The sequence below is a fragment of the Macaca thibetana genome, chromosome 9 (assembly GCF_024542745.1).
Source record: "Macaca thibetana thibetana isolate TM-01 chromosome 9, ASM2454274v1, whole genome shotgun sequence".
Lineage (NCBI taxonomy): Eukaryota > Metazoa > Chordata > Mammalia > Primates > Cercopithecidae > Macaca > Macaca thibetana.
Window position 1 is genome coordinate 38,286,758 of NC_065586.1, and position 26,187 is coordinate 38,312,944.

The following is a 26,187-nucleotide window of genomic DNA, read 5'->3' on the forward strand; positions in this document are numbered from 1 at the left end:
TGTAGCGGCTACCTTGGTGACTGTCCTTAAATCTTGTACAGGCTGGTAGTTGCCAGAAGATTTTAACACTGGCAATAGGGGAGTATTCCACGAGGAGACACATCCAAATTCAAGGAACCATTTTAAGTGTTTTGCAAGTCCTTGGCTAGCCTCTATGGGAATGGGATACTGATGGATCTGCACTGGGTAGGTTCCTTGTAGTACCTCTACTATGACAGGTGCTTGATTTACTGCTAACCCTGGGGGATAGTCCTCCGCCCAGATTCCTGGTAACTTAAGGAGTAAGTCCTTGAACAGTTTTTCTTTCTCAGCTGTGCTGTACTCCTTTCCACACTCCTGGCAACTACTTTCATAAAATATCTGCTCTTCTGCCTTGAGTATTGTAAGAGTTAGTACTATCGCCTTCTTTTGCCGTAGGCTCAAGGTTATATATCTGCTTGCTGTGAAGGAGATTTGAGCCTGCAGCTTTTGCAACAAGTCTCTCCTCACAAGGGCACTGGGCAGTTTGGCAAGTATGAGAACTTGTGTTGGACTTCTCAGTTTACAATTATACATCTCTTTGATTTGAAAAAAGGTGTTTTTTTTTTTTTTTTTGTGATACCTGTGGCCCCAATAATATTAGCATAGTGTTTTGACAATAGCCCAATTGTTTGAATCACAACTGAGTGTTCAGCACCTGTGTCTACCATAAAGTCTATTTTTCCGCCCCCTACTACCATCCCTACTACCATTGAGACCATGGACTCCTCAGGGCCTAATGAGATGAAGCCCGGTCAGTTTCAGTCTTCAAGGTAGTCACTGGCTCTGCCAGCCCAATTAGATCCACATCGGATACTACTATGCCTTGCTCAGCGGTGCAAGCAGACCTTGTCCAGACATTCTGTCCCTGGTTGTTGCCTTTGTCCTTTCCTTTCTCTGGATATTCATCTTTCCAATGCCCTCTTTGCATGCATCTAGCACATTGATTTCTCTCTAGTCTAGGCCAACCTTCCTGACCTGTCCTGGTCTCCTGACCTGGCCTAGCCCTAGCTTGTCCTTTACCATGACCACATCCACGACATTGTCCATGTCCTCTTGCAAATCCAGCCTCTTTCAACCAGGGCTGTGGCCAAGAACTCTGCCTTTTCCTTTGCTCTATGCTTGGCTTCCCACTTTGCTTCTTCATCTCGATTTACAAACACTTTGGTTGTCACCTGGATAAGCTGGGAAATGTTCATACCTTCAAACCCCTCCAGCTTCTGCAACTTTCGCTTAATGTCATTTTGTGCCTGACTCACGAATTCTGCATTAACCATGCACTGATTCCCTGCCGCTTCTGGGTCAAAAGGTGTGTAGAGCCAGTAAGCCTCACAAAACTTCTCATAGAATGCACTGGGACTTTCATCTGGTTTCTGATGGACCTTTGAAACCTTTCCAATGTTTGTTGCCTTTTTCCCTCCAGCCTTTATTCCCTGTATCAGAGCCTCCTGGTATCTCAGCAAGTTCGGCAGCCCTTGTGCCTCATTTGAGTCCTAGCCTGGGTCAGTTTCTATTGACAAAGCCTGCTGAACATACTGTCTGACATCTCCTGTGCCTACTGGAGCATTGCTTTCTAGCCACTGATGAGCTGCTTGTATTACTCCGTGGCGTTCTTCTGTATTGAACAGTGACAGAAGGAGCTGCTTGCAGTCAGCCCAGGTTGGGTTGTGAGTTAAGAAGATGGACTGCATCAGGTCAATAAGAGCCTGGGGTTTTTCTGTATAGGAGGGGGTATGCTGTTTCCAGTTGAAAATATCTATAGTAGAGAAGGGCTGATAAACATAAAGCCGTTCTCCTCCTTGAACCTCATTTTGTGCATCTAAATAGATCTGTCCCCTAGTTTCTTTGAGGGGTATCTGCATAGCTCAGGCGTGTCCTGACCGGAGATGGCCAATCTCATCCTGGAGTTCCTCCTTTGATTTATCAGGCAGTGGCCCTGGCTCTTCCCTATGTGGTGAACTTTGCGGGGTACTCTCCTCCAAGTCTGACCCTCTGGAGGGAGTTGCCGCTCTTTCTCCTGGGCCTACACTTTGCAGGTCTTTTCTGTGGTTCCTTGTTTTGTACTAGCCACTAGAGTCTTACAATAATTTTCAAAACAGGCCTGTAGGCATTTCGGACAGGTCTGAATCATGCTCAGCTAGGAGTCTATGTATGGGAACTGATCAGGGTGCCCAGGCTGTTCTCCGACCCCAGTGAGAACACTCGGCCCATTATTTTCCTATCTATGGTTCCCTCAGCCAGCCACCCTATGTTAAAGGAGGGGCAGTCAATTTCACAAAGTGTTCTTAGCCTCTGCAGTGTTAACTTCATTCCATAATTACCATCAAAGCTTTTCTTAAAGTTCTTCAATATACATTCTAATGAAGTTGGCTTTGACATTTTTCCTCCTATTTCCTCCCTCATGGCACACTTTCACTCTCACTTTCACTCTCAGATTCACCAGATGGGGTCCTATTATGGGAGATTTGGATGCTGCTTGGCCAGGTCACAGCCAACTACTGCTGTAAAGCTATGAAGTGAATCTTGTTGGTCTTATGCAGTTACCTAGGTCTGGCTCATCCCACACTCACCTCAGAGGATACAGTCTGCACTCAGAAATATGCACCTCTCCACATCACTCCCCACGTTGGCTTCTCCTGAGACCGTCTCTTTCACACACTTTCACATACCTCACCTGCCCCAGGACTCCTCATCGGATGAAATGAGCCTCTCTCATGTCCTGGGTGAGCCTAGTTAGGCTTCCACATTCACACACATGCACACAGCACTCCTGCCCCAGGACTCCTCATCAGATGAAACGAGCCTTTCTCATGTCTCGGGTAGGTTCACATGCACCCACACACTCCCAGTTTCTGTCTCCAGATCCAGTAAACCACTTTCACTTGTTAGTGGGGACACGAGGTTCATCCAAATTTGCAGGCCACTCCTGCCACCCCAAGCCACTCTGGGTTGGATAACTGGTCTTTCCCGGGAAGGGGATCAAGCTCCCCTTCTGTCCTTATGGAATGGGCTTTTCCAGCACCCAACCTTACCATGGTTCAGTATTCTGCCTGCGCGCTGCTCTGTGACTGTCCTGCAACTCCTGAGTCAGTTCCATTTGAGCTGTCAGGGCGAGGCTCCAATACACAGGAGAGCTGTTCTCCTTCTGGGCTAAGTCTTCCTCAGTAGCACCAAGGGTCCAAAATCTCCCACATCCTGTGGCTTTAGCCCACAGGCAAAGGAGACAGAAATGTGCCATCTCCAATCCCAGACAGGCCCCCAGAAAATGTTACGGGACAATCAGAGATGGGAGAGACCGAATAGAATTCAGGAAAGCCTTTATTGAGGTGATCACCTGGCTCAGTAGGACTAGCATCCAGGAAAGTCTAAGCCCTGGAAAAAGAATGCAGCCAACTTTTAAGCAGTCAGTGGCCGGGAGCTATGTGATGCGGGAAGTATACTTACAGAAGGGAGAACAAAGGCAGTTGATCAGTGTTTTACATTTATCTATACTACATGTTCCACATCCTTGGGAAACTACGTTTCTGTAACATATGCTTACCAACCTTGTAACTTTGCAGCTGCCCTAGAGAGGTGAAACAGGAACTCACTGAGCCTCAAGGAATGTGAAACTGTTGAGTACAGATAAGGCTCACGGAGCACAGAAGGAAAAACCGGCAGTTAATATTATTCTCTAACATAGACTATGGGCGGGGGATGCTAACTACACTTAGCTTTTGAAGGAAAAAGTAAAAATTTCTTGGTGGTCTTTGATTATACTTGTAAAATTCATGAATTCCTTCTTCAGTGGAGGTTGCAGTGAGTCGAGATCATGCCACTGCTCTCCAGCCTGGTGACAGAGCTAGACTCTGTCAAAAAAAAAAAAAAAAAAAAAATTTGTAAAATTGGGATACAATTTACATACAAAATTTACTCCCTTAAAAGTGTGTAATTCAATAATAATTATAGCCACAAAGTTGCACAACCATCACCACTATCTACTTCCAGAACATTTTGATCACCCTCTAGCTTCTTTTAGCTCTCCCAGAACTCTCCACATTGATCCCACTGTGGCTGCCAGCACCAGCTGGACAGTAAGGACTCTCAGAGGTGAACACAACGTGCCTCAACATGCCTTTCTGAAAGTTCAGTTAGCAACTGGACAGTGCCCTTCTGGAGGTCTGAATGCCAGTTCTGCAAAGTTCTTCTCTGAATACCTGAGGTACCAGCATGATCCTGGCACTGCCCCTGCTTCCGCTGTCTGTCTAATTCTAGCTCTCTGGGGCTGCTCTTGTGAGTTTCTAGGTTCTGAGGACCTTAATCTTTTCCATTGTTTCCCAGCCCTAGACAGGTAGCTGCTACCTGATGTTGTCATACTGTGTTAGTTCAGTGTTCATTTTTACCATTAAAATATCTGCTTTAACTAATCTTCATCAAATTCTCTCAGTTGTAATACTTGAATCATCTCTCTTTTACCATTTGAACCCTGATAGATGTAAATATACTTGCACATACATCAATACAAATTTATTTTAGTATTATAAAGTCATATAAGTGGAATTACAATATTATAAGTCCTTTAAAGTGTAATTAAAATGCCAAGAATGTACATTGTGTAAAGGGTCCCTTGTTCAATAAATTGTGCTGGGAAAACTGGATATCCATATGCAGAAGAACAAAACTTGATCCCTACCTGTCACCATATACAAAAATCAACTCAAAATGGATTAAAGACTTAAACATAAGACCAAAACTGTAAAAATATTAGAAGAAAACCTAGAGAAAACTCTTCATGGCATTGGTCTAGGCAAAAATTTTATGACTAAGACTTAAAAGCACAGACAGGGCCAGGCATGGTGACTCACCCCCAGCACTTTGGGAGGCCAAGGTGGGTGGATCACAAAGACAGGAGATTGAGGCCAACATGGTGAAACCCCATCTCTACTCAAAATACACACACACACACACACACACACACACACAAATTAGCTGGGTGTGGTGGTGCACAACTGTAGTCCCAGCTACTCGGGAGGCTGAGGCAGGAGAATTGCTTGAACCTGGGAGGTGGAGACTGCAGTGAGCCAAGTTCATGCCAATGTACTGCAGCCAGGCAACACAGCAATATTCCATCAAAAAAAAGAGAAAGCACAGACAGGCCAGGCACAGTGGCGTACACCTGTAATCCTAGCACTTTGGGAGGGTGAGGTGGGCAGATTCTTGAGCACAGGAGTTTGAGACCAGCCTGAGCAATGTGGTGAAACCTCATTTTTACTAAAAATACAAAATTTAGCCAGGCATGGTGGTGGGTGCCTATAATCCCAGCTGCTCAGGAGGCTGAGGCAGGAGGATCACTTGAGCCCAGGAGGTAGAGGCTGCAGTGAGCTATAATCACACCACTGCACTCCAGCCTGTGCAACAGGGTGAGACCCTGTCTCTAAATAAATAAATAAATAAATGCACAGACAACAACCACAAAAAGAGAGAAGTGGGACTGTATTAAACTAGAAAGCTGCACAGCAAAGGAAACAATTATGAGAGTGAAGAAACAACCTGCAGAATGGTAGCGAATACTTGCAAACTATCCAAAAGGGACTAATATCCTGAATATACAAATAACTCAAACAATTCGACAGCAAAAACAAAAACAAAAACAAGTAATCTGATTAAAATGTGGGCAAAGGATCTGAATAGATATTTCTTAAAAGAAGACATACAAATGGCTAACAAATGTATGAAAAATGTTCAACATCGCTAATCATCAGAAAAATGCCAATCAAAATCACAATGCGGTATCATTCACACTAGTTAGAATGTCTACTATAAAAAATACAAAAAATAAGTGCTGGTAAGGATGCATAGAAAAGGGAACTCTTAGACACTGTTGGTGGGAATGTAAATTGGTGCAACCAGTATAGAAAACAGTGTGGCAGTTTCTCAAAAAATAAAATAGAACTGCCACACAATCCAACAATCACACTGCTGGGCACATATCCAGAGGAAAGGAAATCCATATTTCAAAGGGATACCTGCACTCTTGTGTTTATAGCAACACTATTCACAATAGCCAAGATATAATATCAACCTAAACATCCACAAACAGATGAATGGAAAAAGCAAATCTGGTATATAAACACACTGGAATATTATTCTGCTATAAAAATGAAATCATCTCATTTGAAAAAACATGGATGCATTAAGTGAAATAAGTCGGACACAGAAAGATAATTACTGCACATTTTCACTTATATTTGGGAGCTAAAAAAATTGGGGCTCATAGAGGAAGTGAGTAGAATTACGGGCATTAGAGGGTGTTGGGGTAATGGGGAGGGGAGGGTGGGGAAAGGTTGGTATATGAATACAAAATTATAGCTAGAGAAAAGAAATGAGCTCTGGTGTTCCACAGCCCTGTCAGATAAATATGATTGACTGTAATTTATGGTATATTTTCAAAAAGCTGGAAGAGAGGATTTTGAATGTTTACAACACACACACACACACACAAATGTCTGAGGTGAGGAATATGCTAATTAGCCTGATTTGATCATTACACATTTTATACACGTCAAAATATCATTCTATATCCCCCAAATAGGCACAATTATTAGGTGTCAACTAAATATAAAATCGGAAAAGGTACAAAAAAAGAAGAAGAAATGAGAGGAAAAAATGAGCCTCCAGATTTAATCAAATTCATAATAAAAATGAATAGCTGTGGCCGGGTGTGGTGGCTCATGCCTGTAATCCCAGCACTTCGGGAGGTCGAGGCTGGTGGCTCACCTGAGGTCAGAAGTTCGAGACCAGTCTGAACAACATGGAGAAACCCCATCTTTAGTTAAAACACAAAAAATTAGCCAGGTGTGGTAGTGCATACCTGTAATCCCAAGTACTCTGGAGGCGGAGGCAGGAGCCTCACTTGAACCTGGGAGGCAGAGGTTGCAGTGAGCCAAGATCATGCCATTACACTCCAGCCTGGGCAACAAGAGCAAAACTCCGTCTCAAAAAAAAAAAAAAAAAAAAAAAAAAAAAGTATAGCTGTGATGGTTAATTTTGTGTGTAAGCTTGACTTGGTCACACGGTGTCCAGATTAAACATCACTTATGGGTGCGTCTATGAGGGTGTTTACAGATTAGATTAGCTTTTGAATCACTGGACTCAGTAAAGCAGATCGCCGTCCTCATGTGTATGGACATCATTCAATCCACTGAGGGCCTGGATAGAACACAGGCAGAGGAAGGAGGAATTAACCCATATTTTCTGCCTCATTGTTGAGTTGGGACATTTCATCTCATCCTCTTCTGTCCTTGGACTGGGATTTACAACATTGGCTTCCCTGGTTCTCAGGCCTTTGGACTCATACCAGAATTACACCACCAGCATTTCTGGATCTCCAGCTTGCAAATGACAGATTGTGAGACTTCTTAGCCTCCACAGTCATGTGAACCAATTTCTCATAATCAATGTCTCTTTCTCTCTTACTCCCTCCTATTGGTTCTGTTTCTCTGGAGAATCCTGACTAATACACTGAGAATAAGCATTTCCCCAAGCCCATACCATAGGTGTATATTAGTGTTTTTTTCAGTCTTTTCAAATCTTAAACTTAAAAATATTTTATTTATTTACAATTTCCCCAATTGGAAACAACTTGTATATCTCTGGACAGGGGAATGGATAAGGAAACTGGTAAATCCATACCAAGAAATAGGAGTCAGCAATGTCAGAGGTGATACATTCCTCTTCAAAAAGCATTAGTTCCCTGTTCTTTGTTGCTTAAGACCTACTTCCTTGTACTTCCTTGTCTCCTAGCTACCTGTTCTGTAAACAACCTTCCCGCCTTTGCCGTGCCCAGACAAGTCCAGATATGCCTTCCCACCTAGTAATAGACAGTGCCACTTCCTTCCCGCCTAATAGACTTATTCAATTTTAAACCTTAGCCAATTGAGTTAGCTTCGATTGTGAGGTCCAACCCCAGCCAATGGGGAAGGGACACAGAAGTGCTAGGAACTGCATCAGGGATAAAAACCCCTGCCCCACCCCTCTGAGTGTACTCTTGTGATCGTGACTCGTGCAAGCTGCACCCTTCTGCAGAAGTAAATTTGCCCTGCTTAGGAATTTTCTGCCTATGTGCTGGTTTTCTTTGAGGTACTGGGCACTTGTTTCTAACAGCAAGAAAAACAAACAGAGGTATTGGTACACAAAACAACACGGAAGGATCTCAATTGCATTGTGTTAAGTAAAATATACCAGATTCAAAGACTACATACTATATGATTCCATTTATGTAATATTCTAAAAAGGCAAACATATAGGCCCAAAGAATAGATAGTGGTTGCAAGAGGCTAAGAGTGGTGAGAGAATCTGACTTTAAAAAGGTAGCATGGAGGAATTTTATTGACAGAGGTGAAACAATTTTGTATCTTGCTTGTAGTGGTGGTTACACAAATATATGCATTTGTCAAAACTCATACAATTATGCACCAAATAAAGTGAACTTTTCAGTATATAAAGCATAAATTTAAAAATGTAAATTTCAATAAAAGTTTCACATATTTTTACCCAAATATTTGCTTTTTTTTTTTTTACGCAGTCTCACTCTGTCACCAGGCTGGAGTGCGGTAGCCTGATCTTGGCTCACTGTAATCTCCACCTCCCGGGTTCAAGCAATTCTCCTGCCTCAGCCTCCCCAGTAGCTGGGACTACAGGTGCACACCACCACACCCAGCTAATTTTTGTATTTTTAGTACAGAAGGGGTTTCACCATGTTGGGCAGGATGGTCTGGATCTCTTGACCTCATGATCTGCCTGCCTCAGCCTCCCAAAGTGCTGGGATTACAGGCATGAGCTACCATGCCTGGCCATATTTGCATTTCTTTCAATTATCATAATGGACTTTAAAAGTTTTGCTGGAATGGAGCTGCTTATTTTTCTCTATTATAAAATGTAACTGATACTAAATTTATAGTTGCTGTCTTTGGCATCACATCCCTTTTCTTTTTTTTTTTTTTTTTCTTTTTTTTTTTTGGAGACAAAGTCTCACTTTGTCACCCAGGCTGGAGTGCAGTGGTGCCATGACGGCTTACTGCAACCCAGGGCTCAAGTGATCGTCCAACTTCAGCCTCCTGAGTACCTGGGATCACAGGCGCTTGCCTACATCCCTGGCTAATTGTTATTTTTAATTTTTTGTAGAGATGGGGGTCCCATCTTATAGTGCCCAGGCTGGTCTTGAACTCCAAGGATCAAGTGGTCCTCCTGCCTCCGCCTCCCAAAGTGCCAGAATTACAGGTGTTGGCCACTGTGCCTGGCCCACATGTCAATTTTCAAAAATTTATACTCATTTACTGGCTTAAATGTTTCAATATTGTATACATGTTAATTTTATCACATGTGATCTATGTATATCTCTATATTCCAAATTGTTCAGAATGACATGCTCTTTGGAATACTCCATTCTTTCCCTCACTGTTTTGAAATGCTGTATTTGAACACGCTTAATCATGGTGTCTTATTTCCATGGAGCAGGTGCCAAACTACTTTGAATAGAGCAATATTATATGTATAGATAGATACAGCTATATATAGCTATTTCTCAGGCATTTTTTCCTGCTTTTTAAAACGTATACTGTCTGTTCATTTAGGTTTTTACTTACTGTGGATAAAGTTGAGAATGCTTTTGTAAAGTACACAATGCACTAAAGATCAAAGAAAAAATACAAAAATTTGTTGATGTTCTTTTAGGAATTTTGTCTTCCTAAGAAAGGTACAGAGAGACTAAATGTATTTCCATATAGTCAAGCAATTTTAATGTCACAGAGGAAATCATACGTGACATTTATTTTCTTCTTCTAGATTATGTCTATTTTCTCACTGAGCTACAATTCCCGTTTATTGCTTTAACGATTTTGATGAAGTAGCTTTCCGAGGCACCTCCCCCTTTCCTCCGCTCCCCCCAAAGAATCGCCGATAGTGTCAGTCTTTTAAACTGAATCGAGATCTACTTCCTAACATTTAACGTGAAACTGACACGCACCTGTCCCTTCCTTGACGCGTCTGTGTCTAAACTGCACACTCACTGCCCACAGATCTCCCTTCAGTGCATCCCTTTGGGGCGCCCCAGGAGAGCCAGGGCTGCGGGAAGCTCCCGCACCAATTCAGACCGCATCCGCTCACTGCCTAGCGGGGGCACCTCTCCGCCAATCCCGAAGGCCTGCTCGCGCTGCCTCACGGGAAAGTTAGTTTCCAGGTTGGGCGCCTACAGCGCCAGGCTTTGCGCGTGGGCTCTGCGCATGCTTGGGCCACCGGCTACCTCTTCTGCGATTTTGCGTTTCCGCCTTTCCTTTTGTTTGTCTCAGGTTTTGCGTGGGAGGCGGTCCCGGGATTTCAAGGGTCTGTGCGCTCTTCTATGGCTAATGCAACCGGATGAGGAAGCGGGGTAAGCCTAGGCGGGTTGGGCAGGGACGGAGAGAGTACCTCGCGCGACTCCGGGGGCGGGCGGCAGGGGACCAGTGCCAGGTGGTGGCCAAGAGTACCGGGGACCTCACAGGGGAAGCCGGGGAGGGCGGGGCTGCAGCATGTCTGCCAGGACGCCAGGCCGGTTCGTCAAAGGCGCAGCCTCTGTACGGAGCGGGCTTCGCGGCGTGTGTTGCCCCGTTTGCTGGGGTCCGGAGGAGGGCATGTGCGCTTGCGCGATCCGCGCGCTGAGCCCTGCGGGAGGGGCAGTTGTCTGGTCTAGCGTGTGCGCGTGTGCTAGGGCGGCGCGGTACCTGGGTGGGGAAGGGCGGGTGCAGTCGCACCACCACCCCCCGACCTACGAACTCCCTTCCCAGTTCTGCATTCATCCTCTCTAAGTCCCAAACTGCCCTCCGGTCATGTCCATCACTGCATCTTGGTATTTGCTGTTCCTCTGTCCTGACTTGATCTTGCACTCAGGAAGGATCTTAAAGAATTACATAATTTTGGCCTGGCTGGGTGGCTGTCTCCTGTAATCCCAGCACTTTGGGAGGCCGAGGCCGGTGGATCACCTGAAGGCAGGAATTCGAGACCAACCTGACCAACGTGGCGAAATCCCCTCTCTACTAGAAAAATAGGAAAAGTAGCCATACATGATGGCGCATGCCTATAATCCCAGCTACTGAGGCGGAGAATTGCTTGAACCCGGGAAGCGGAGGTTGCAGGTAGCCGAGATCGATATCGCACCATTGCACTCCAGACTGGGCAACAAGAGCGAAACTCCATCTCAAAAAAAAAGAAAAGAAAAGAAAAAAAAAGAATTTCCTAATTTTGCTTCATTTGTTAGAAGAAAAATTTTTTTTTGTTTGTTTGTTTGTCAGGGTTAATGACTTGTTCAGGATCACAGTTTGTTAGTAGGGAAGACTGAAAGTCACATCTCCTGACCCCTGAGCCAGTATTGTCTACTTTTCCACATGTCAAAGCAAGTTTAAAACATCCTTTTGAGAAATAACAAAGTTAGATGAAGAAATTAAAACTGATTTTTTCCTTGAAGCACTGCCGCTTGTGGCTTTCTGTGGAGTCACTCACCAGAGGTTAAGTAATATTACTGGAAAATCGATAGCTTAGTCCTATTTTTTACAATGGTTTTAGTGTTAATGTTCCTTCATTAAATGTATTAACTTGTTTGGCCAATATTATCATTTTGCATTTTTTTGTGAACACCGAGGCAGATTGAAATCCTTAAGGAAGTAAATATTTACTTTCACCAGGTGAAAAATCTTGTGCCCAAGAGCCACATGATTATGTTGGAGTTATATTAGGGTGGTCTTTCACCATTTCTACCGCCTATTCTGAAGTGTCAGAGGACATTGATATTTTCCCAGGGGGAGCATTTTACCTAGTGGGTGTGTATGGCTTCTTGGGGCAGAAGAATCTGGGAGTTGCCAGGCGGGCCTAATCTTTCATGACCCCATTCCTCTTTTTCTGACTCAGCTGTATCTTCAGAGTTGTCTCCATCTTTCCAAGAACAGAACAAAATGAACAAGGTAAGTTGTTTATTAATTCCCTACTTTATTTTGCAGTGGACTTTGTGAAATTTGTAAGAGTCAATAGGGTTTTTTGTTGTTGTTGTTGGTTTTTGTTGTTTTTTTTTGTGAGACAGAGTCTCGCTCTGTCACCCCGGCTGGAGTGCAGTGTCACCATCTCGGTTCACTGCTACCTTTGCAACCTCTGCCTCCCGGGTTCAAGCAATTCTCCTGCCTCAGCCTCCTGAGTAGCTGAAACTACAGGCGCACGCCACCACGCCTGGCTAATTTTTTACATTTTATTAGAGACGGGTTTTACCGTGTTGCCCAGGCTGGTCGTGAACTCCTGAGCTCAGTCAATCCTAGGCCTCCCAAAGTGCTGGGATTACAAGCGTGAGCCACCGTGCTGGGCCAAGAGCCAATATGTTAAGATGAGAAATTAGTAATAGATAAAAATTGAACAGAAAATAACAGATCAATAGCAGGGCCAAGTTAGAGTCAGTAAGTTGAGCTTCATACGTTCTTATGTCTCCAACAACCGTGGCAGAAAGGAAGACACTGGATACAGACAGACTGACTCTTCTGAAGACACAAAGACTTCCTGGCAGATGCATAGAGACCCACAGTGAATAACCTTCCAGTGATAGCCCTGAAATGAGTACAACCTATTCAGTCAAACTGCTTTTTCCATTTTTACTTTACACAGGTTCCGATTTTCTTTTGTATGTAGTGTTTGATCAATTAAGTTAACATGTATTTTAATTATTTATTTATTTATTTATTTATTTATTTATTTATTTATTTTTTGAGAAGGAGTCTTGCTCTGTCGCCTGGCTGGAGTACAGTGGCGTGATCTTGGCTCACTGAAACTTCTACCTCCCGGCTGCAAGCGATTCTCTTGCCTCAACTTCCCGAGTAACTGGGACTACAGGCATGTGCCACCACACCTGGCTAATTTTTGTATTTTTAGTAGAGATGGGGTTTCACCATGTTGGCCAGGATGGTCTTGATATCTCGACCTCGTGATCTGCCCTCCTTGGCCTCTCAAAGTGCTGAGATTACAGGCGTGAGCCAGTGTGCAGGGCCAATAAATTAAAATGTATTTATTTATTTATTTTTTTTTTGATACAGAGTCTCGCTCTGTCACCAGGTTGTAGCACAGTGGTGCGATCTCGGCTCACTGTAACCTCCGATTCCCTAGTTCAAGCGATTTTCCTGCTTCAGCCTCCCGAGTAGCTGAGATTACAGGCACACGCCACCACGCCCAGCTAATTTTTGTATTTTTAGTAGACACAGGGTTTCACCATGTTGGCCAGGCTGGTCTCAGTCTCCTGACCACATGATCCACCTGCCTCGTCCTCTCAAAGTGCTGGGATTACGTATTTTAATTTTTAATGAATCTTATTTCTACATGTGTAGCAGATAGATTGAAAACCCCCTAAATTTTAAATATGGAACTTAATGAATTATTACAAATCCATGGTGCAAGTAATGAATACATAGGTCAAAACGAACATTGCCAGCACTCCTGAAGCTGCCATCTTGTCCCCTTCACAATCCTGACACCTCTCTGCTCATTCACTCATTTACATTTAATCTGTGGCTTCAGTGACAGAGTTGACTAGTTGTGACAGGAACCTTTTGGCCTGCAAAGCCCCAAGTTTAATATCTCATTTTTTCTTTTTTTTTTTGGAGAGAGTTTCACTCAGTCACCCAGGCTAGAGTGCAGTGGTGTGATCTTGGTTCACTGCAGCCTCTGCGTTCAGGGCTCAAGGAATTCTCCTGACTAAGTCCCCCAAGTAGCTGAAATTACAGGCACGTGCCATCACACCCAGCTAATTTTGTATTTTAATAGAGATGGGGTTTCACTTGGCCAGGCTGGTCTCGGAGTCCTGGCCTCAAGTGATCTGCCTGCCTTGGCCTCCCAAGGGATTACAGGTGTGAGCCACTGTGCCTGGTGAAATATTTAATGTCTGACTTTTTACAGAAAAAGTTTACCAATCCCTAGATTAGTTTATTAAGTTTATTGTTGGTGTTGTGTACTATTTTAGATGACTTTTCCTACTTCGAGGTCATGAAGATAATCTCTTTTGTTATCTTTTCAAATATTTATTGTTTTGGCATTCATATTTACGTCTCTTTCATTGGAATGAGTGTCTACTTTTGTATGAGGTAGATGTCAGATTCCTTTTTTTCATACAATTAATGTAGAATTATTTTTGAAAACACCGTCCTTTCCCCACTGTTTTACATTGTGATATTTGTCGTCAATTGTGTGTATATATATGTCTGTGTGTTTTTTGGACTGTGTTCTGTTGGTTGGTTGTGCCAGTACCACACTTGGTGAAACATCTTGGTGTCTAGTAGCAGGTTTAACACATTTTTTTCTTCAGCAAGATCCTGGCTCGTCCTAGTTTCTTGCATTTCCATACAAATGTTGTTAGTATTCATAAAATAACTTGCTGAGCCTTTCTTTGGGGTTGAATTGAAACTATATATAAATTTGGGAAGAACTACTTACCTTTTTTTTTTGAGACAGAGTTTCCCAGGCTGGAGTGCAGTGGTGTGATCTCAACTCACTGCAACTTCCACCTCCCGGGTTCAAGTGATTCTCCTGCCTCAGCCTCCCAAGGAACTGGGATTACAAGCACCCGCAACCACGCCTGGCTAATTTTTTTGTACTTTTAGTAGAGGTGGGGTTTCGCCATGTTGGCCAGGCTGGTCTTGAACTCCTGACCTCAAGTGAGCCGCCTCTCTTGACCTCCTAAAGTACTAGGATTACAGATGCGAGCCACCGTGCCTGGCCTCCAATTCCATTCTTGATTATTTTTTTTCCCCAGTTTTCTGACAACCTTCTGATTTTCTCTTGATGGCTTTGAACACCCACTATATTATAAATGTCTCTGTAGTCCTTATTTCATTCTTGATCTTTGATCTTCATATTATGCTTTTTTTTTTTTTTTTTTTTGAGATGGAGTTTTGCTTTTGTTACCCAGGCTGGAGTGCAATGGTGTCGACCTCGGCTCACTGCAATGTCTGCCTCCCAGGTTAAAGGGATTCTCCTGTCTCAGCCTCCTGAGTAGCTGGGATTACAGGTGCCGGCCACCATACCTGGCTAATTTTTTGTATTTTTAGTAGAGATGGAGTTTCGCTATTTTGGTCAGGCTGGTCTCGAACTCTTGACCTCAGGTGATCTACCTGCCTTGGCCTCCCAAAGTGCTGAGATTACAGGCATGAGCCACTGCACCCAACCTATGTGTCAAATTTAATATATTTAGGACATTTCTTGCTAGAATACTGTGTCCAACCTATTTTGCCCTAACTTTCCTGGTTTACATTGTGGCTCTTGTATCTGGGCAGCTGTTCATGGGGATAGGCAGAGGAAACATTTTTTTTCTTAATGAATTGGTGACTACATTTTGTTGCTCTGTCTCCTATTATCTGTGCCCTATTTGCAACCTGGTTTCTTCTACAGTAGTTTATGTAAATGTTGTTTTGTTCTTTGCCGTTCTCAATAGAATTGGTTCTGTAAACAAAACCTGGTCACGTAATTTCAGTATATGCTCACATCTCATCTTTGGCTCTCCCTTTTTCACAGCAGTGATCCCTAAAAGATGCGCCCTAGAGGATATCCAGAACAGTCCAATTGGATATCTTCTCCTATGTACCTTACAGATGTTTCAAGTATAGTAGTTCCAAAATCTTTCCATTTTCTACACATCCTTATTATTATCTCTGAATTAAAGGATTAGAACCCAGAATATGTATTGTGATGAAGAAAACGTCAGGCTCTTTTTCTACATTTTTAAATCCAAATGAAAATAAAATTAGAATTCATAATAAATGTACTGACAGTTTATTTCTGTGATTTGTAAATACAAATCTGTAGTTCACAGTAATATTCTTGAAAATCGTAAATGATCAAATACTTTGGAGACCATTGGTCTAAAATTACTCTATAACCCATTTGCTTGGCTTTTCTTCTCAAGACAGCACCAGGCCATCTCCTGTGCTGTCTGCCCTTTTGTTGAAGTCTGCAGTGTGTTGCAGGCCCTCACTTTTGCTTGTGTCATCGCCCCACGCTTATAAAGAACATAACAGAGTGTTCTTCATAATTCAACCAACAGTTGTACTTCCTCAGTGAAGCTCAAAGCAGAGCTAACTTTGCTCCTAACATTAGTCTATTGGGTTTGTACTTTCACCTTAGTACTTATAACATATTACCACATATATTTTCTTACCACTCTGTGTGTTCTTTGAACACAGGAAGATTTTTATTAATCTTAGTATTTCTAGCAGTGATGATAATTTCAGGTACATTGTAGGAACTTGATTTTTTTTTTTGCATGAATTAATATCTTAATGCATTAATGGCAGAATATTTCTGTTATGATCTTTTTTCCCTAAAAGTATAAAGCAAAACAAATACTCTGAATAATAATCATGGTAAGGATTAGCCCATACTTCTTTTTTCATGCCACCTAATTCTGAACATTTCAGGTAGAACAGAAGTTCCAGGGATCAGTATCATTTGAAGATGTGACTGTGGGCTTCAGCCAGGAGGAGTGGCAGCACCTGGATCCTAGTCAGAGGGCTCTGTATAGAGATGTGATGCTGGAGAACTACAGCAACCTTGTCTCAGTGGGTAAGGTCGGTTCACTGTATCATTCTAAATAGCATTTGTTTATTCTTTTGATTATGAAACATATGGGCAGTCTGTATAGTTTAATGATATTTAAGGTTAGGCTTCAGGAGTCAGTGTTGATTGATCACCTCTGAGCACCGGAAGATACTTGTGTTCACCTCTCCAGTGAAAATGTTCCACTGGCAACTTGAAGCAGCCCCAGAAGCTTCTTCCTGCTTCAAAGGCCTGAGGTCTAGACTGCTTTGTCCAAATCCTAAATTATTTCCTGTCAACAGGGTATTGTGTTCACAAACCAGAGGTGATCTTCAGGCTAGAACAAGGAGAAGAGCCATGGAGACTGGAGGAAGAATTCCCAAGCCAGAGCTTTCCAGGTGAGTTTAATATGTACTACACAGATTGACATCAGGGGATTTGTTGTTTCCCAGTAGTTAGTTCAGGGATTGGCAACTTTGGAACGTTTTTCAAGAACATCTCCATAGGGGTCCTAACCTCTGAAAGTGATGGAGAATACTGATACCTAATCAAACCTCCAGATACTACTCACAAAAAATTTCTTCTTCTTGAATCATTTTTTGAATCATTTTTTGAATGTTTACCATTCTTACAACTGCCAATAGTTCAGTCTTTGCCCACCTTAACTTTACTATTGTTGGTTATTTTTCTCAAAGCACTTTCAGTGTCCCATCTTAACCTCCATTGTTTTGTGTTTATTCTGTCGTCATAATTTTTTTATACACTCATTTTTAAGCTCAGCAAATAAGTTTTGAGTACTTGCTGTGTGCTGAGGACAATGAAAAAAATTAGGCTGGGCCGGGCGTGGTAGCTCATACCTGTAATCCCAGCACAGGTCGAGGTGGGCAGATCACTTGAGGTCAGGAGTTCGAGAACAGCCTGACCAACATAATGAAACCCCATCTGTACTAAAAATACAAAATTACCTGGGCATGATGGCAGGTGCCTGTAATCCCAGCTACTTGGGAGGCCAAGGCAGGAGAATCACTTGAACCCAGGAGGCAGAGGTTGCAGTGAGCTGAGATTGCACCACTGCACTCCAGCCTGGGTGACAGAGCGAGACTCTGTCTCAAAAATAAGTAAGTAAATATATATATATATAAAAAATTATGTCTCTAAGTATATATACTTACATGTTTATGTGTATTAAGTGTTCTGTGGTTTTGAAGACTATGACAGAAATTAAAGCAAGTTAGATTGGCTGAATGTAGTACTTTCAGGAACAGTCAGGGGAAACCTTAATGAGGTCAACATTAGAGCAGAAACTTGAATGAAATGACTGTGTGAGCCATGAGGATTCTGTCCCTTTTCAGCAGGAGTAGTTGCAGCTTCTAGCCTTGGACAGGAATGTGCTTGGTGGTTTTCAGGAATAACCAAAAAGTCACAGTGACTGAAAGGAGGAGTTGATTGGAAGAAGGGCAGGAGGTGAGTTGAGGGAGGCAGCTAGAGTCCAAAGGTGAGCCTATCATAAGCCTTACTCAGTTAATTTTATTTTTAATTTAGTGGTAGATTTTCAGCAGATGAGCAACATCTGATTTATATTTCTATAAGATGTTTCTCACCTGTGTAGAGAAAATGTTGGGCGGGGCATAGGGCATAGAGAGCTCATTAAAGGCCTATGGTAGTTTTCCTTATGGTAGCTTAGACAAAGCCAGAAGGCAGGAGGGAATGGGATGAGGTTTGATTCTCTCGGTATTTGGAAAATGGGGCAATAACAAAAGAACTGACATTTGTAACATCAGAAAGAAGGGAAAGAGGTGTTTAAAGTATTTGAAGAAGTAATGGCTGGACCTTCTCAAATTTAGCAAAAGTTATAAAACTACACTTTCCCAAGTCTGAAGTAACATCAAATAAGTTAAGTCCATGGCAAACTCCCACTGTAATTAAATCTTTGAAAACTGAAGACAAAAAAAATATTCAAGGTAGCCAGGGAGAAGCAACACATTCCCTACAGGGAATGACTGTGGATTTCTCTTCTGAAACTGTGGTAGCTGGAAGGAAGTAGTATATTTTCTCAAGAACTGAAAGAGAAGCACTATCAAATAAAAATTCTGTATCTTTTGAAACTATATTCATGAATAAAGGGGAACTAAAGGCATTATTAGACAGGGAAGCTAAGAGAAAATGTTGCTAGCAAACCTACCTTTAAAAATTGGCTAAAAGTTCTCTAAATAGAAAGGAAATAACAAAAGAAGGCTTGGAATTCAGGAAAGAAAGAAGATTGGAGGTTGGCAGAAATGGGGATAAATATATTTTTCTCATGAGTTTCTAGAATCATTTTCGATGGTTGGAGCAAAATGCTCTGTATGTAGGGGAAACACTTAACACAATTATATTTTAAAAGTGGGGAGGGTAAAGGGGCCTAAGTGGAATGAAACTTGGTACATTTCACTTGAAGTGGTAAAATGCCTGACGGAGTGTGATAAGTTACATACGTACATTTTTATACCTGGAACAACTACTGAGAAAACTATAAAATGTGGTACACTTAGAAACACTGTAAATAAACCAAGATGGAATCTAAAATTTAGGAATATTTATATTCCATAAAAAATATTTATAGAAAACAAAACAAATAGCAGCCTAACAGAGCAATATTTACCTTAAATGTAAAAAGTACACTAATTAAAATATATATTGGCAGAATAGAAAAAACATAAAGCATGATTCTAAAATTTTTAATTTTTGTGAGTACATAGTAGGTGTATATGTTTTTGGGGTACAGGAGATGTTTTGATACAGGCATGCAATGTCTAATAATCACATTAGGGTAAACTGGGTATCTATTCCCACAAGTGTTTATCTTTTGTGTTATAAACAATCCAGTTATACTCTTTTAGTCACTTTAAAATGTACAATGAAATTATTTTTGACTATAGTCACCCTGTTGTGCTAGCAAATACTAGGTCTTATTCATTCTTTCTAACTATTTTTTTGTACCCTTTAACTATCCTCACCTTCCCCCTACCCTACCCCATTATCTTTCCCAGCCTCTGGTAACCGTCCTTTCACTTTCTACCTCATCTCCATGAGTTCAGTTGTTTTAATTTTTAGCTTTCACAAATAAGTGATAACATTCAAAATTTAATATTCTGTGCCTCCATTTCCGTCTAGGTTGTTGCATATGACAGGAGCTCTCATTTTTTATGGCTGAATGGTACTCCATTGTGTATATGTACCACATTTTCTTTATCTGTTTATCTGTGAATGTACACTTGGGTTGATTCCAAATCTTAGCTCTTGTGAATAGTGCTGCAGTAAACATGGGAGCAGAGATGTCTCATTAATGTACTGGTTTCTTTTCTTTTGGGTATATACCTAGGAGTGGGATTGCTGGATCATTTGATAGCTCTATTTATAGTTTTTTTAGGAACTTCCAAACTGTTCTCTTTCAGCCACATGAAGTGAAAACCATGGTCTGTAAGTGCTCACCTGACTTTTAGTTCCCGTGAAACTGCTGCTTTTGTGTATAGTTGCCAATCTTAGTCTTCCTCCAGGGGAGTGGGTATGATCGGTGGCGTTTTCTATTCTACCATCTTCCTCCACCCATCCTAAAAATGTTTTCTTAGGAAACTCATAACATAGTGAACAACATAGGTTGATAAAGTATATAAAAAGATAAACTGTACAAACATTAATCAAAACAAAAAGTGTCACTATTAATATCAAATACAGTAGACTCCAGAGCAAAGAAAATTATTAGACAAAAAGAACATTATGTAATGACAAAAGGATCAATTCAACAAAAATGCAGTGATCCTAAATGTGTCTCTAGCAAACCTCAAAGTACATAAAACAAAACTGATTGAGCTGAAAAGAGAAAAGCACATTTTTAACTGTAGTTGGAAAATTCATCACTTCACTCTTAGCAGTTGGTAGAATTACCAGCCATGATTACTGGCAGATATAGAAGAACAGGACAGCAACATCAACCAACAGGACTGAAGCAACACTGTAGAACAGTGCTCAACAAGACTGGGTGCGGTGGCCCACGCCTGTAATTCCAACACTTTGGGAAGCTGAGGTGGGCAGATTGCTTGAGGTCAGGAGTTCAAGAGTAGCCTGGATAACATGGTGAAATCCTGTCTCTCCTAAAAATACCAAAATTAGCCAGACATGGTGGCGCATGCCTGTAGTTCCAGCTACTTAGGAAGCTGAGGCAGGAGAATCGCTTGAACCGGGAGGCGAAGATTCCAGTGAGCCAAGATTGTGCTACTACACTCTAGCTTGGGTTATAGCAGAGTGAGACTCTGTCTCAAAAAAAAAAAAAAAAAAAAAAGAAAAGAAAAAGAATAGTGCCCAACAACAGCAAAATACAATTTTTTCCTGAAGTGTCCATGGAATATTCAGAAAGATAGATCATATCCTGGGCCATAAATAAGCCTTGACAGATTTAAAATAATTGAAATCATTCTGAGTATGTATGTTTTCTGGCCATAATGAAACCAAACTACAGTAATAGAATGATAATAGGTAAATATCTAATCATTTAGAAATTAAACCTCAGACTTCTAAATAAAGTCTAGAGTGAAGAAGAGGCCTCAAATTCAATAGTAGAAGTGCATAGACTTAATGAAAATGAGACCATACCGTTTCAATATATGTGGGAGGTAGCTAAAGCAGTGCTGGTAGAGAAATGTGTAGCACTAAATGCTAACTCTAAAGAGGATAATAGGTCGCAAACCCATAATTGACTTTCTACCTTAAGAAACTAGCAAAGAGCAAAATAAAACCACTGTTAAGTGGAGGGAAGAAAATAATACTGGAAGCAGAAATCAGTAAAATTGAAAATAGGAAAAAGTAGAGAAAACTAATGAAAGAGAGGGATCTTTGGAAAAAAATCAATAAAATTGATAAACGTCTAGCAATATTGATTAAAAATATAAAATGAGATGACAAATCATCAATATCTGGAATGAAACAGGGAATATCACTCCACCATCCATTTAATAGTATAATAAGGAAATCTTGTCAACAACTTTATGCTCATAAATATGACAACATAGGCCAGGTGTGGTGGCTCATGCCTGTTATCCCAGCACTTTGGGAGGTCAAGGCGGGTGGATCACCTGAGGTCAAGAGTTGGCGACCACCCTGGACAACATGGTGAAACTCTGTCTCTACTACAAATACAAAAATTAGCCTGGCGTGGTGACGCATGCCTGTAATCCCATCTACTCAGGAGGTGGAGGCAGGAGAATAGCTTGAACCCAGGGAGTGGGAGGTTGCAGTGAGCTGAGATTGCGCCATTGCACTCTAGCCTGGGCAGTAGAGCAAAACTCTGTCTCAAAAAAGCAAAGCAAAACAAAACAAAATGACAACATGGAAGAAATGTATCAGTTCTTCAGAAATCACAGACTATTACAACTCAAATCAGGGTGATACAGGTAATTTGAATGACGCATAGATATTCATAAAGGTTGACATAATTTGAATAAAATAATTTAAATTTTAAATAAAAACCTCCAAAAAACCAGTTTCCGAGTACAAGAGAGCTGCAGTCCTCACTAGAGAATTCTAGCAAACATTTACACAAGAATTAATGATGATTTTACACAATGTCCTCAGAAAATAGAAGCGGGAACATTATTTTATTTTATTATTTATTTATTTATTTATTTATTTATTTATTGAGACAGGGTCTTGCTCTGTCACCCAGGCTGGAGTGCAGTGGTGCAATCTCGGCTCACTGCAATCTCTGCCTTCCAGGTTCAAGTGATTCTCCTGCTTCAGCTTCCCTAGTAGCTGGGACTATAGGCGCATGCCACCACGCTCGGCTAATTTTTATACTTTTAGTAAAGACGAGGTTTCACCATATTGGCCAGGCTGGTCCCGAACTCCTGACCTCGTGGTCCACCCACCTCGGCCTCCCAAAGTGCTGGGATTACAAGCGTGAGCCACTGCGCCCAGCCAAGAGGGAACATTTCTTAACACATTTAAAAAATTATTTTGATGTCAAAACCATACAGACAGTACAAAAATAATAAAACTACAGACCTATACCTCCCATAAATTTACTAGCGAAAATCTTTAACAAAATACTAGCAAACAGAAAACAGCCATGTAAAAAGTATACACCATAACCAAGTGGGATTTACTTGAGTTATGTAAGCAAGACTGGTTCAACATTCAGAAATCAATCAATGTAATTAACCCACCATAGGCTAAAGAAGAAAAATTATATAGCCTTAGTTAATGTAGAGAAAACATTTGACAAAATGGAATATCCATCCATGGTAAAAACTCTCCATACAAGACATTAAGAAGATCTTCCTCAGTTTGATAAATGAACATGCACAAAATATCTATAGCAAATGTATTTGCTGGTAAGATGAATGCTTTCCCTGTAAAACTGGAAACGAGGCAAGGATGTTTGCTCTTGCCAATCTTATTCATTGCAGTATTGTAACTTCTATCAAGCACAATGAGGCAAGAAAATGAGATAGAAAACATATGCATAGAGAAGAAATAAAACTTTATATTTACATATGACATGATTGTATATGTAGAATATTACAAGGAATCTTAGAAAATAAAAACCTCAGGCCAGGCGCCATGGCTCATGCCTATAATCCCAGCACTTTGTGAGGCTGAGGTGGGTAGATCACCTGGGGTTGGGAGTTCAAGAGCAGCCTGACCAATATGGAGAAACCCCATCTCTACTAAAAATACAAAATTAGCTGGGTGTGGTGGCGCATAGCAGTAATCCCAGCTACTCGGGAGGCAGGAGAATCGCTTGAACCTGGGAGGCAGAGGTTGCGATGAGCCGAGATCACGCCATTGCATGCCAGCCTGGGCAACAAGAGCGAAACTCTGTCTCAAAAACAAAGAAAAGAAAATGAAGACCTTCTAGAATGAATGAATGATTTCCAAAAAGTTTCAGTGTCCAAGATGAACACATATAATCAATTTCTCTCCACTAACAATGAATATATGCAAATTTAAATTAAAAACATAATACCACTTATTCCATAGAAAATTAAATACTTTGGTATAAATTGAACGAAATATGTATAGGACTTCTGTGCTGAAAATTAAAAAATGCTGATGAAAGAAATAAAAGACTACTGAAATAAATGAAGACGCATGGTCTCTTGATAGATTGGAAAACGCAGTAAGTATGCTAGTTCTCTCCAAATTGATCTGTAGGTTTTTTTGTTTGTTTATTTGCTTGTTTTTTTGAGATAGAGTCTCACTCTGTGAGACTCACTCAGTGGCGTGATCTCGGCTCACTGCAAATTCCACCTCCTGGGTTAATGCCATTCTCTTGCAGTCCCAGTAGCTGCGACTACAGGCGTCTGCCACCACGCCTGGCTAATTTTTTGTATTTTTAGTAGAGACGGGGTTTCACAGTGTTAGCCAGGATGGTCTCGATCTCCTGACCTCATGATCCGCCCGCCTCGGCCTCCCAAAGTGCTGGGATTACAGACGTGAGCCACCGCACCCAGCCAGATCTGTAGGTTTAATGGCATTCCTGTCAAGATTCCAGTAAGGTTTTTCTCAGCTTTAAGCTTATTCCAAAATTTGCATAAACAGTCAAAGGAACTACATATATATATTAAACAATTTTGAGAAAATTTTTCTCAGAAGTTTTGAGAAAAAGAATAGTAGGAGGAATTACTGTATCCAGTGTTAAGGCTTATTACATTAATCTCCCCTTTTCTGTGGTTTTGCTTTCTGCAGTTTCAGTTACCTGAGGTCAACTCTGGTTCAAAAATATTAAATAGGAAACTTCAGAAATAAGTAATTCCTAAGTTTTAAATTGCACACTGTTGTGAGTAGCATGATGAAATTTTGCACTGTCCTGTCCCAGGACATGAGTCAACCCTGTGTCCAGCATACCCAGGCTGTATATGCTACCCATGAGTTAATTACTTAATAACTGTCTTGATTATTTACTCTCATGATATGTGTTCAAGTAACCCTTATTTTACTTAATAATGGCCCTAAAATGCAATAGTGATGCTAGCATATTGTTGTAACTTTTCTATTTTATGATGTTGTTAATCTTTCCCTGTCCCTAATTTATAAATTAAACTTTATCATAGGTTTGTATATTTAGGAAAAAATATAGTATTTATAGGGCTCAATACTATGTGAGGTTTCAGGCTTCCACTGGGTGTCTTGGAATGTATCCCCCTTGGATAAGGAATGACTACTGTATGTATATATTAATAGCTATAATAAGAGGACAGGATGTTGGTAGAATATACACATTAGTAGAACATACACATAGAACAATGGAATAGAAAACCTCAACACTGATTATGCTGTTATAGACTATATGTTCATGTAGTTGGAGCCCTCACCCCCAGTGTGGTGGTGTTTGGAGATGTGGAGCCCTTGGGAGGTAATTAGGGTTAGATTAGGTTATGAGGGTGGGGCCCTCACGATGAGGTTAGTGCCTTACAGGAAGAGGAAGTGAGAGCTTGCTCACTCTCTATGTGCACAGAGGAAAGGCAATGTGAACATGCAGTGGCCGTCTGCAAGCTGGGAAGAGGCCCTCACCATGGCTGTCTGCAAGCTGGGAAGAGGCCCTCACCAGGCCCTGGCCATGCTGGCATCCTGATCTCAGACTTCTAGCATTCGGAACCGTGAGGAAATAAACTTCTGTTGTTTGAGCCACACAGTCTATGGTATTTTGTTATAGCAGCCGAAGCTAAGACATTTGACAGACTGTTGACAAAAATGCAAAAGAAATTCAGTCAGGTATTCCCCAAAAGATGTCGAAGCATTTTGACAATATCTTGTTTTATGTGTGGTAGAATATATATAACATGACATTTGCCGTTTTAACAGTTTTTAAGTGTACAGTCCAGTGGCATTGCACTCACAATGTTGTATAGCCATTACCACAATTTCGAAAACATTTTCATTACTTCAAACAGAAACTCTATTGCCGTTAATCAGTAACTACTCATTCCCCCTTCCTACCAGTCTGTGGCAACCTCTAATGTATTTTGTCTCTGTGAGTATGACTGTTGTGAATATTTCATGTCAGTAGCGTGACAATATTTGGCCTGCATCAACTGAAAGAAAAGGCTTTTCTTTCTCCCAGTGAATAGAATTGACACCCTTGTCAAAAATCAGTTGGCCACAGGTAGTGTATTTTTGGGCTCTCACTTGTATTCTGTTTGTATGTCTATACCTATGCCATGACCACACTATTTGGATTACTGTAGCTTTCTAATAAGTTGTGAAATTGGACATTTTGAGCCCTCTGACTTTGTTCTTGTTTCTAAAAATCGTTTTGGCTATTCAGGGCCCTTATAATTCCATGTGACTTTAAGAATCAGCTTTTTATTTTGGTAAAAATGCTGATGGAATTTTGATAGGGATTGTGTTAAATCTGTAAATCATTTTGGATGGTATTGTCCTTTTAACAATATGACATCTCTCAAACTATGAGCATGAGATACTGTTTCCTTTATTTATGCCTTCTTTAATATTTTTCATCAGTATTTTGTAGTTTTCAGTGTACAAGTCTTGCACCTTGTTGGTTAACTTTATTTCTAGATAGCATTTTATTTTAGATGATGCTATAGATAGAATTGTTTTCTTAAT

General features: G+C 41.2%; 1 protein-coding gene across 3 annotated transcripts in view; it reads left to right on the forward strand.

Annotated features, from left to right (window-relative positions):
* Positions 1–10,251: 10,251 nt before the first annotated feature.
* The window catches only part of LOC126963099 (zinc finger protein 33B), a 52,012-nt gene continuing 36,076 nt past the window's right edge, over positions 10,252–26,187 (forward strand). For 2 of the 3 annotated variants that reach the window (XM_050805054.1, XM_050805055.1), the window contains exons 1-4: positions 10,252–10,423; positions 11,935–11,987; positions 16,467–16,611; positions 16,887–16,982. In XM_050805054.1, the coding sequence (XP_050661011.1) occupies positions 10,411–10,423; positions 11,935–11,987; positions 16,467–16,611; positions 16,887–16,982 (307 nt within the window). In that variant the 5' untranslated portion in view covers positions 10,252–10,410. The remainder of the gene's footprint in view (positions 10,424–11,934; positions 11,988–16,466; positions 16,612–16,886; positions 16,983–26,187) is intronic. The other variant, XM_050805056.1, reaches the window with a different exon arrangement.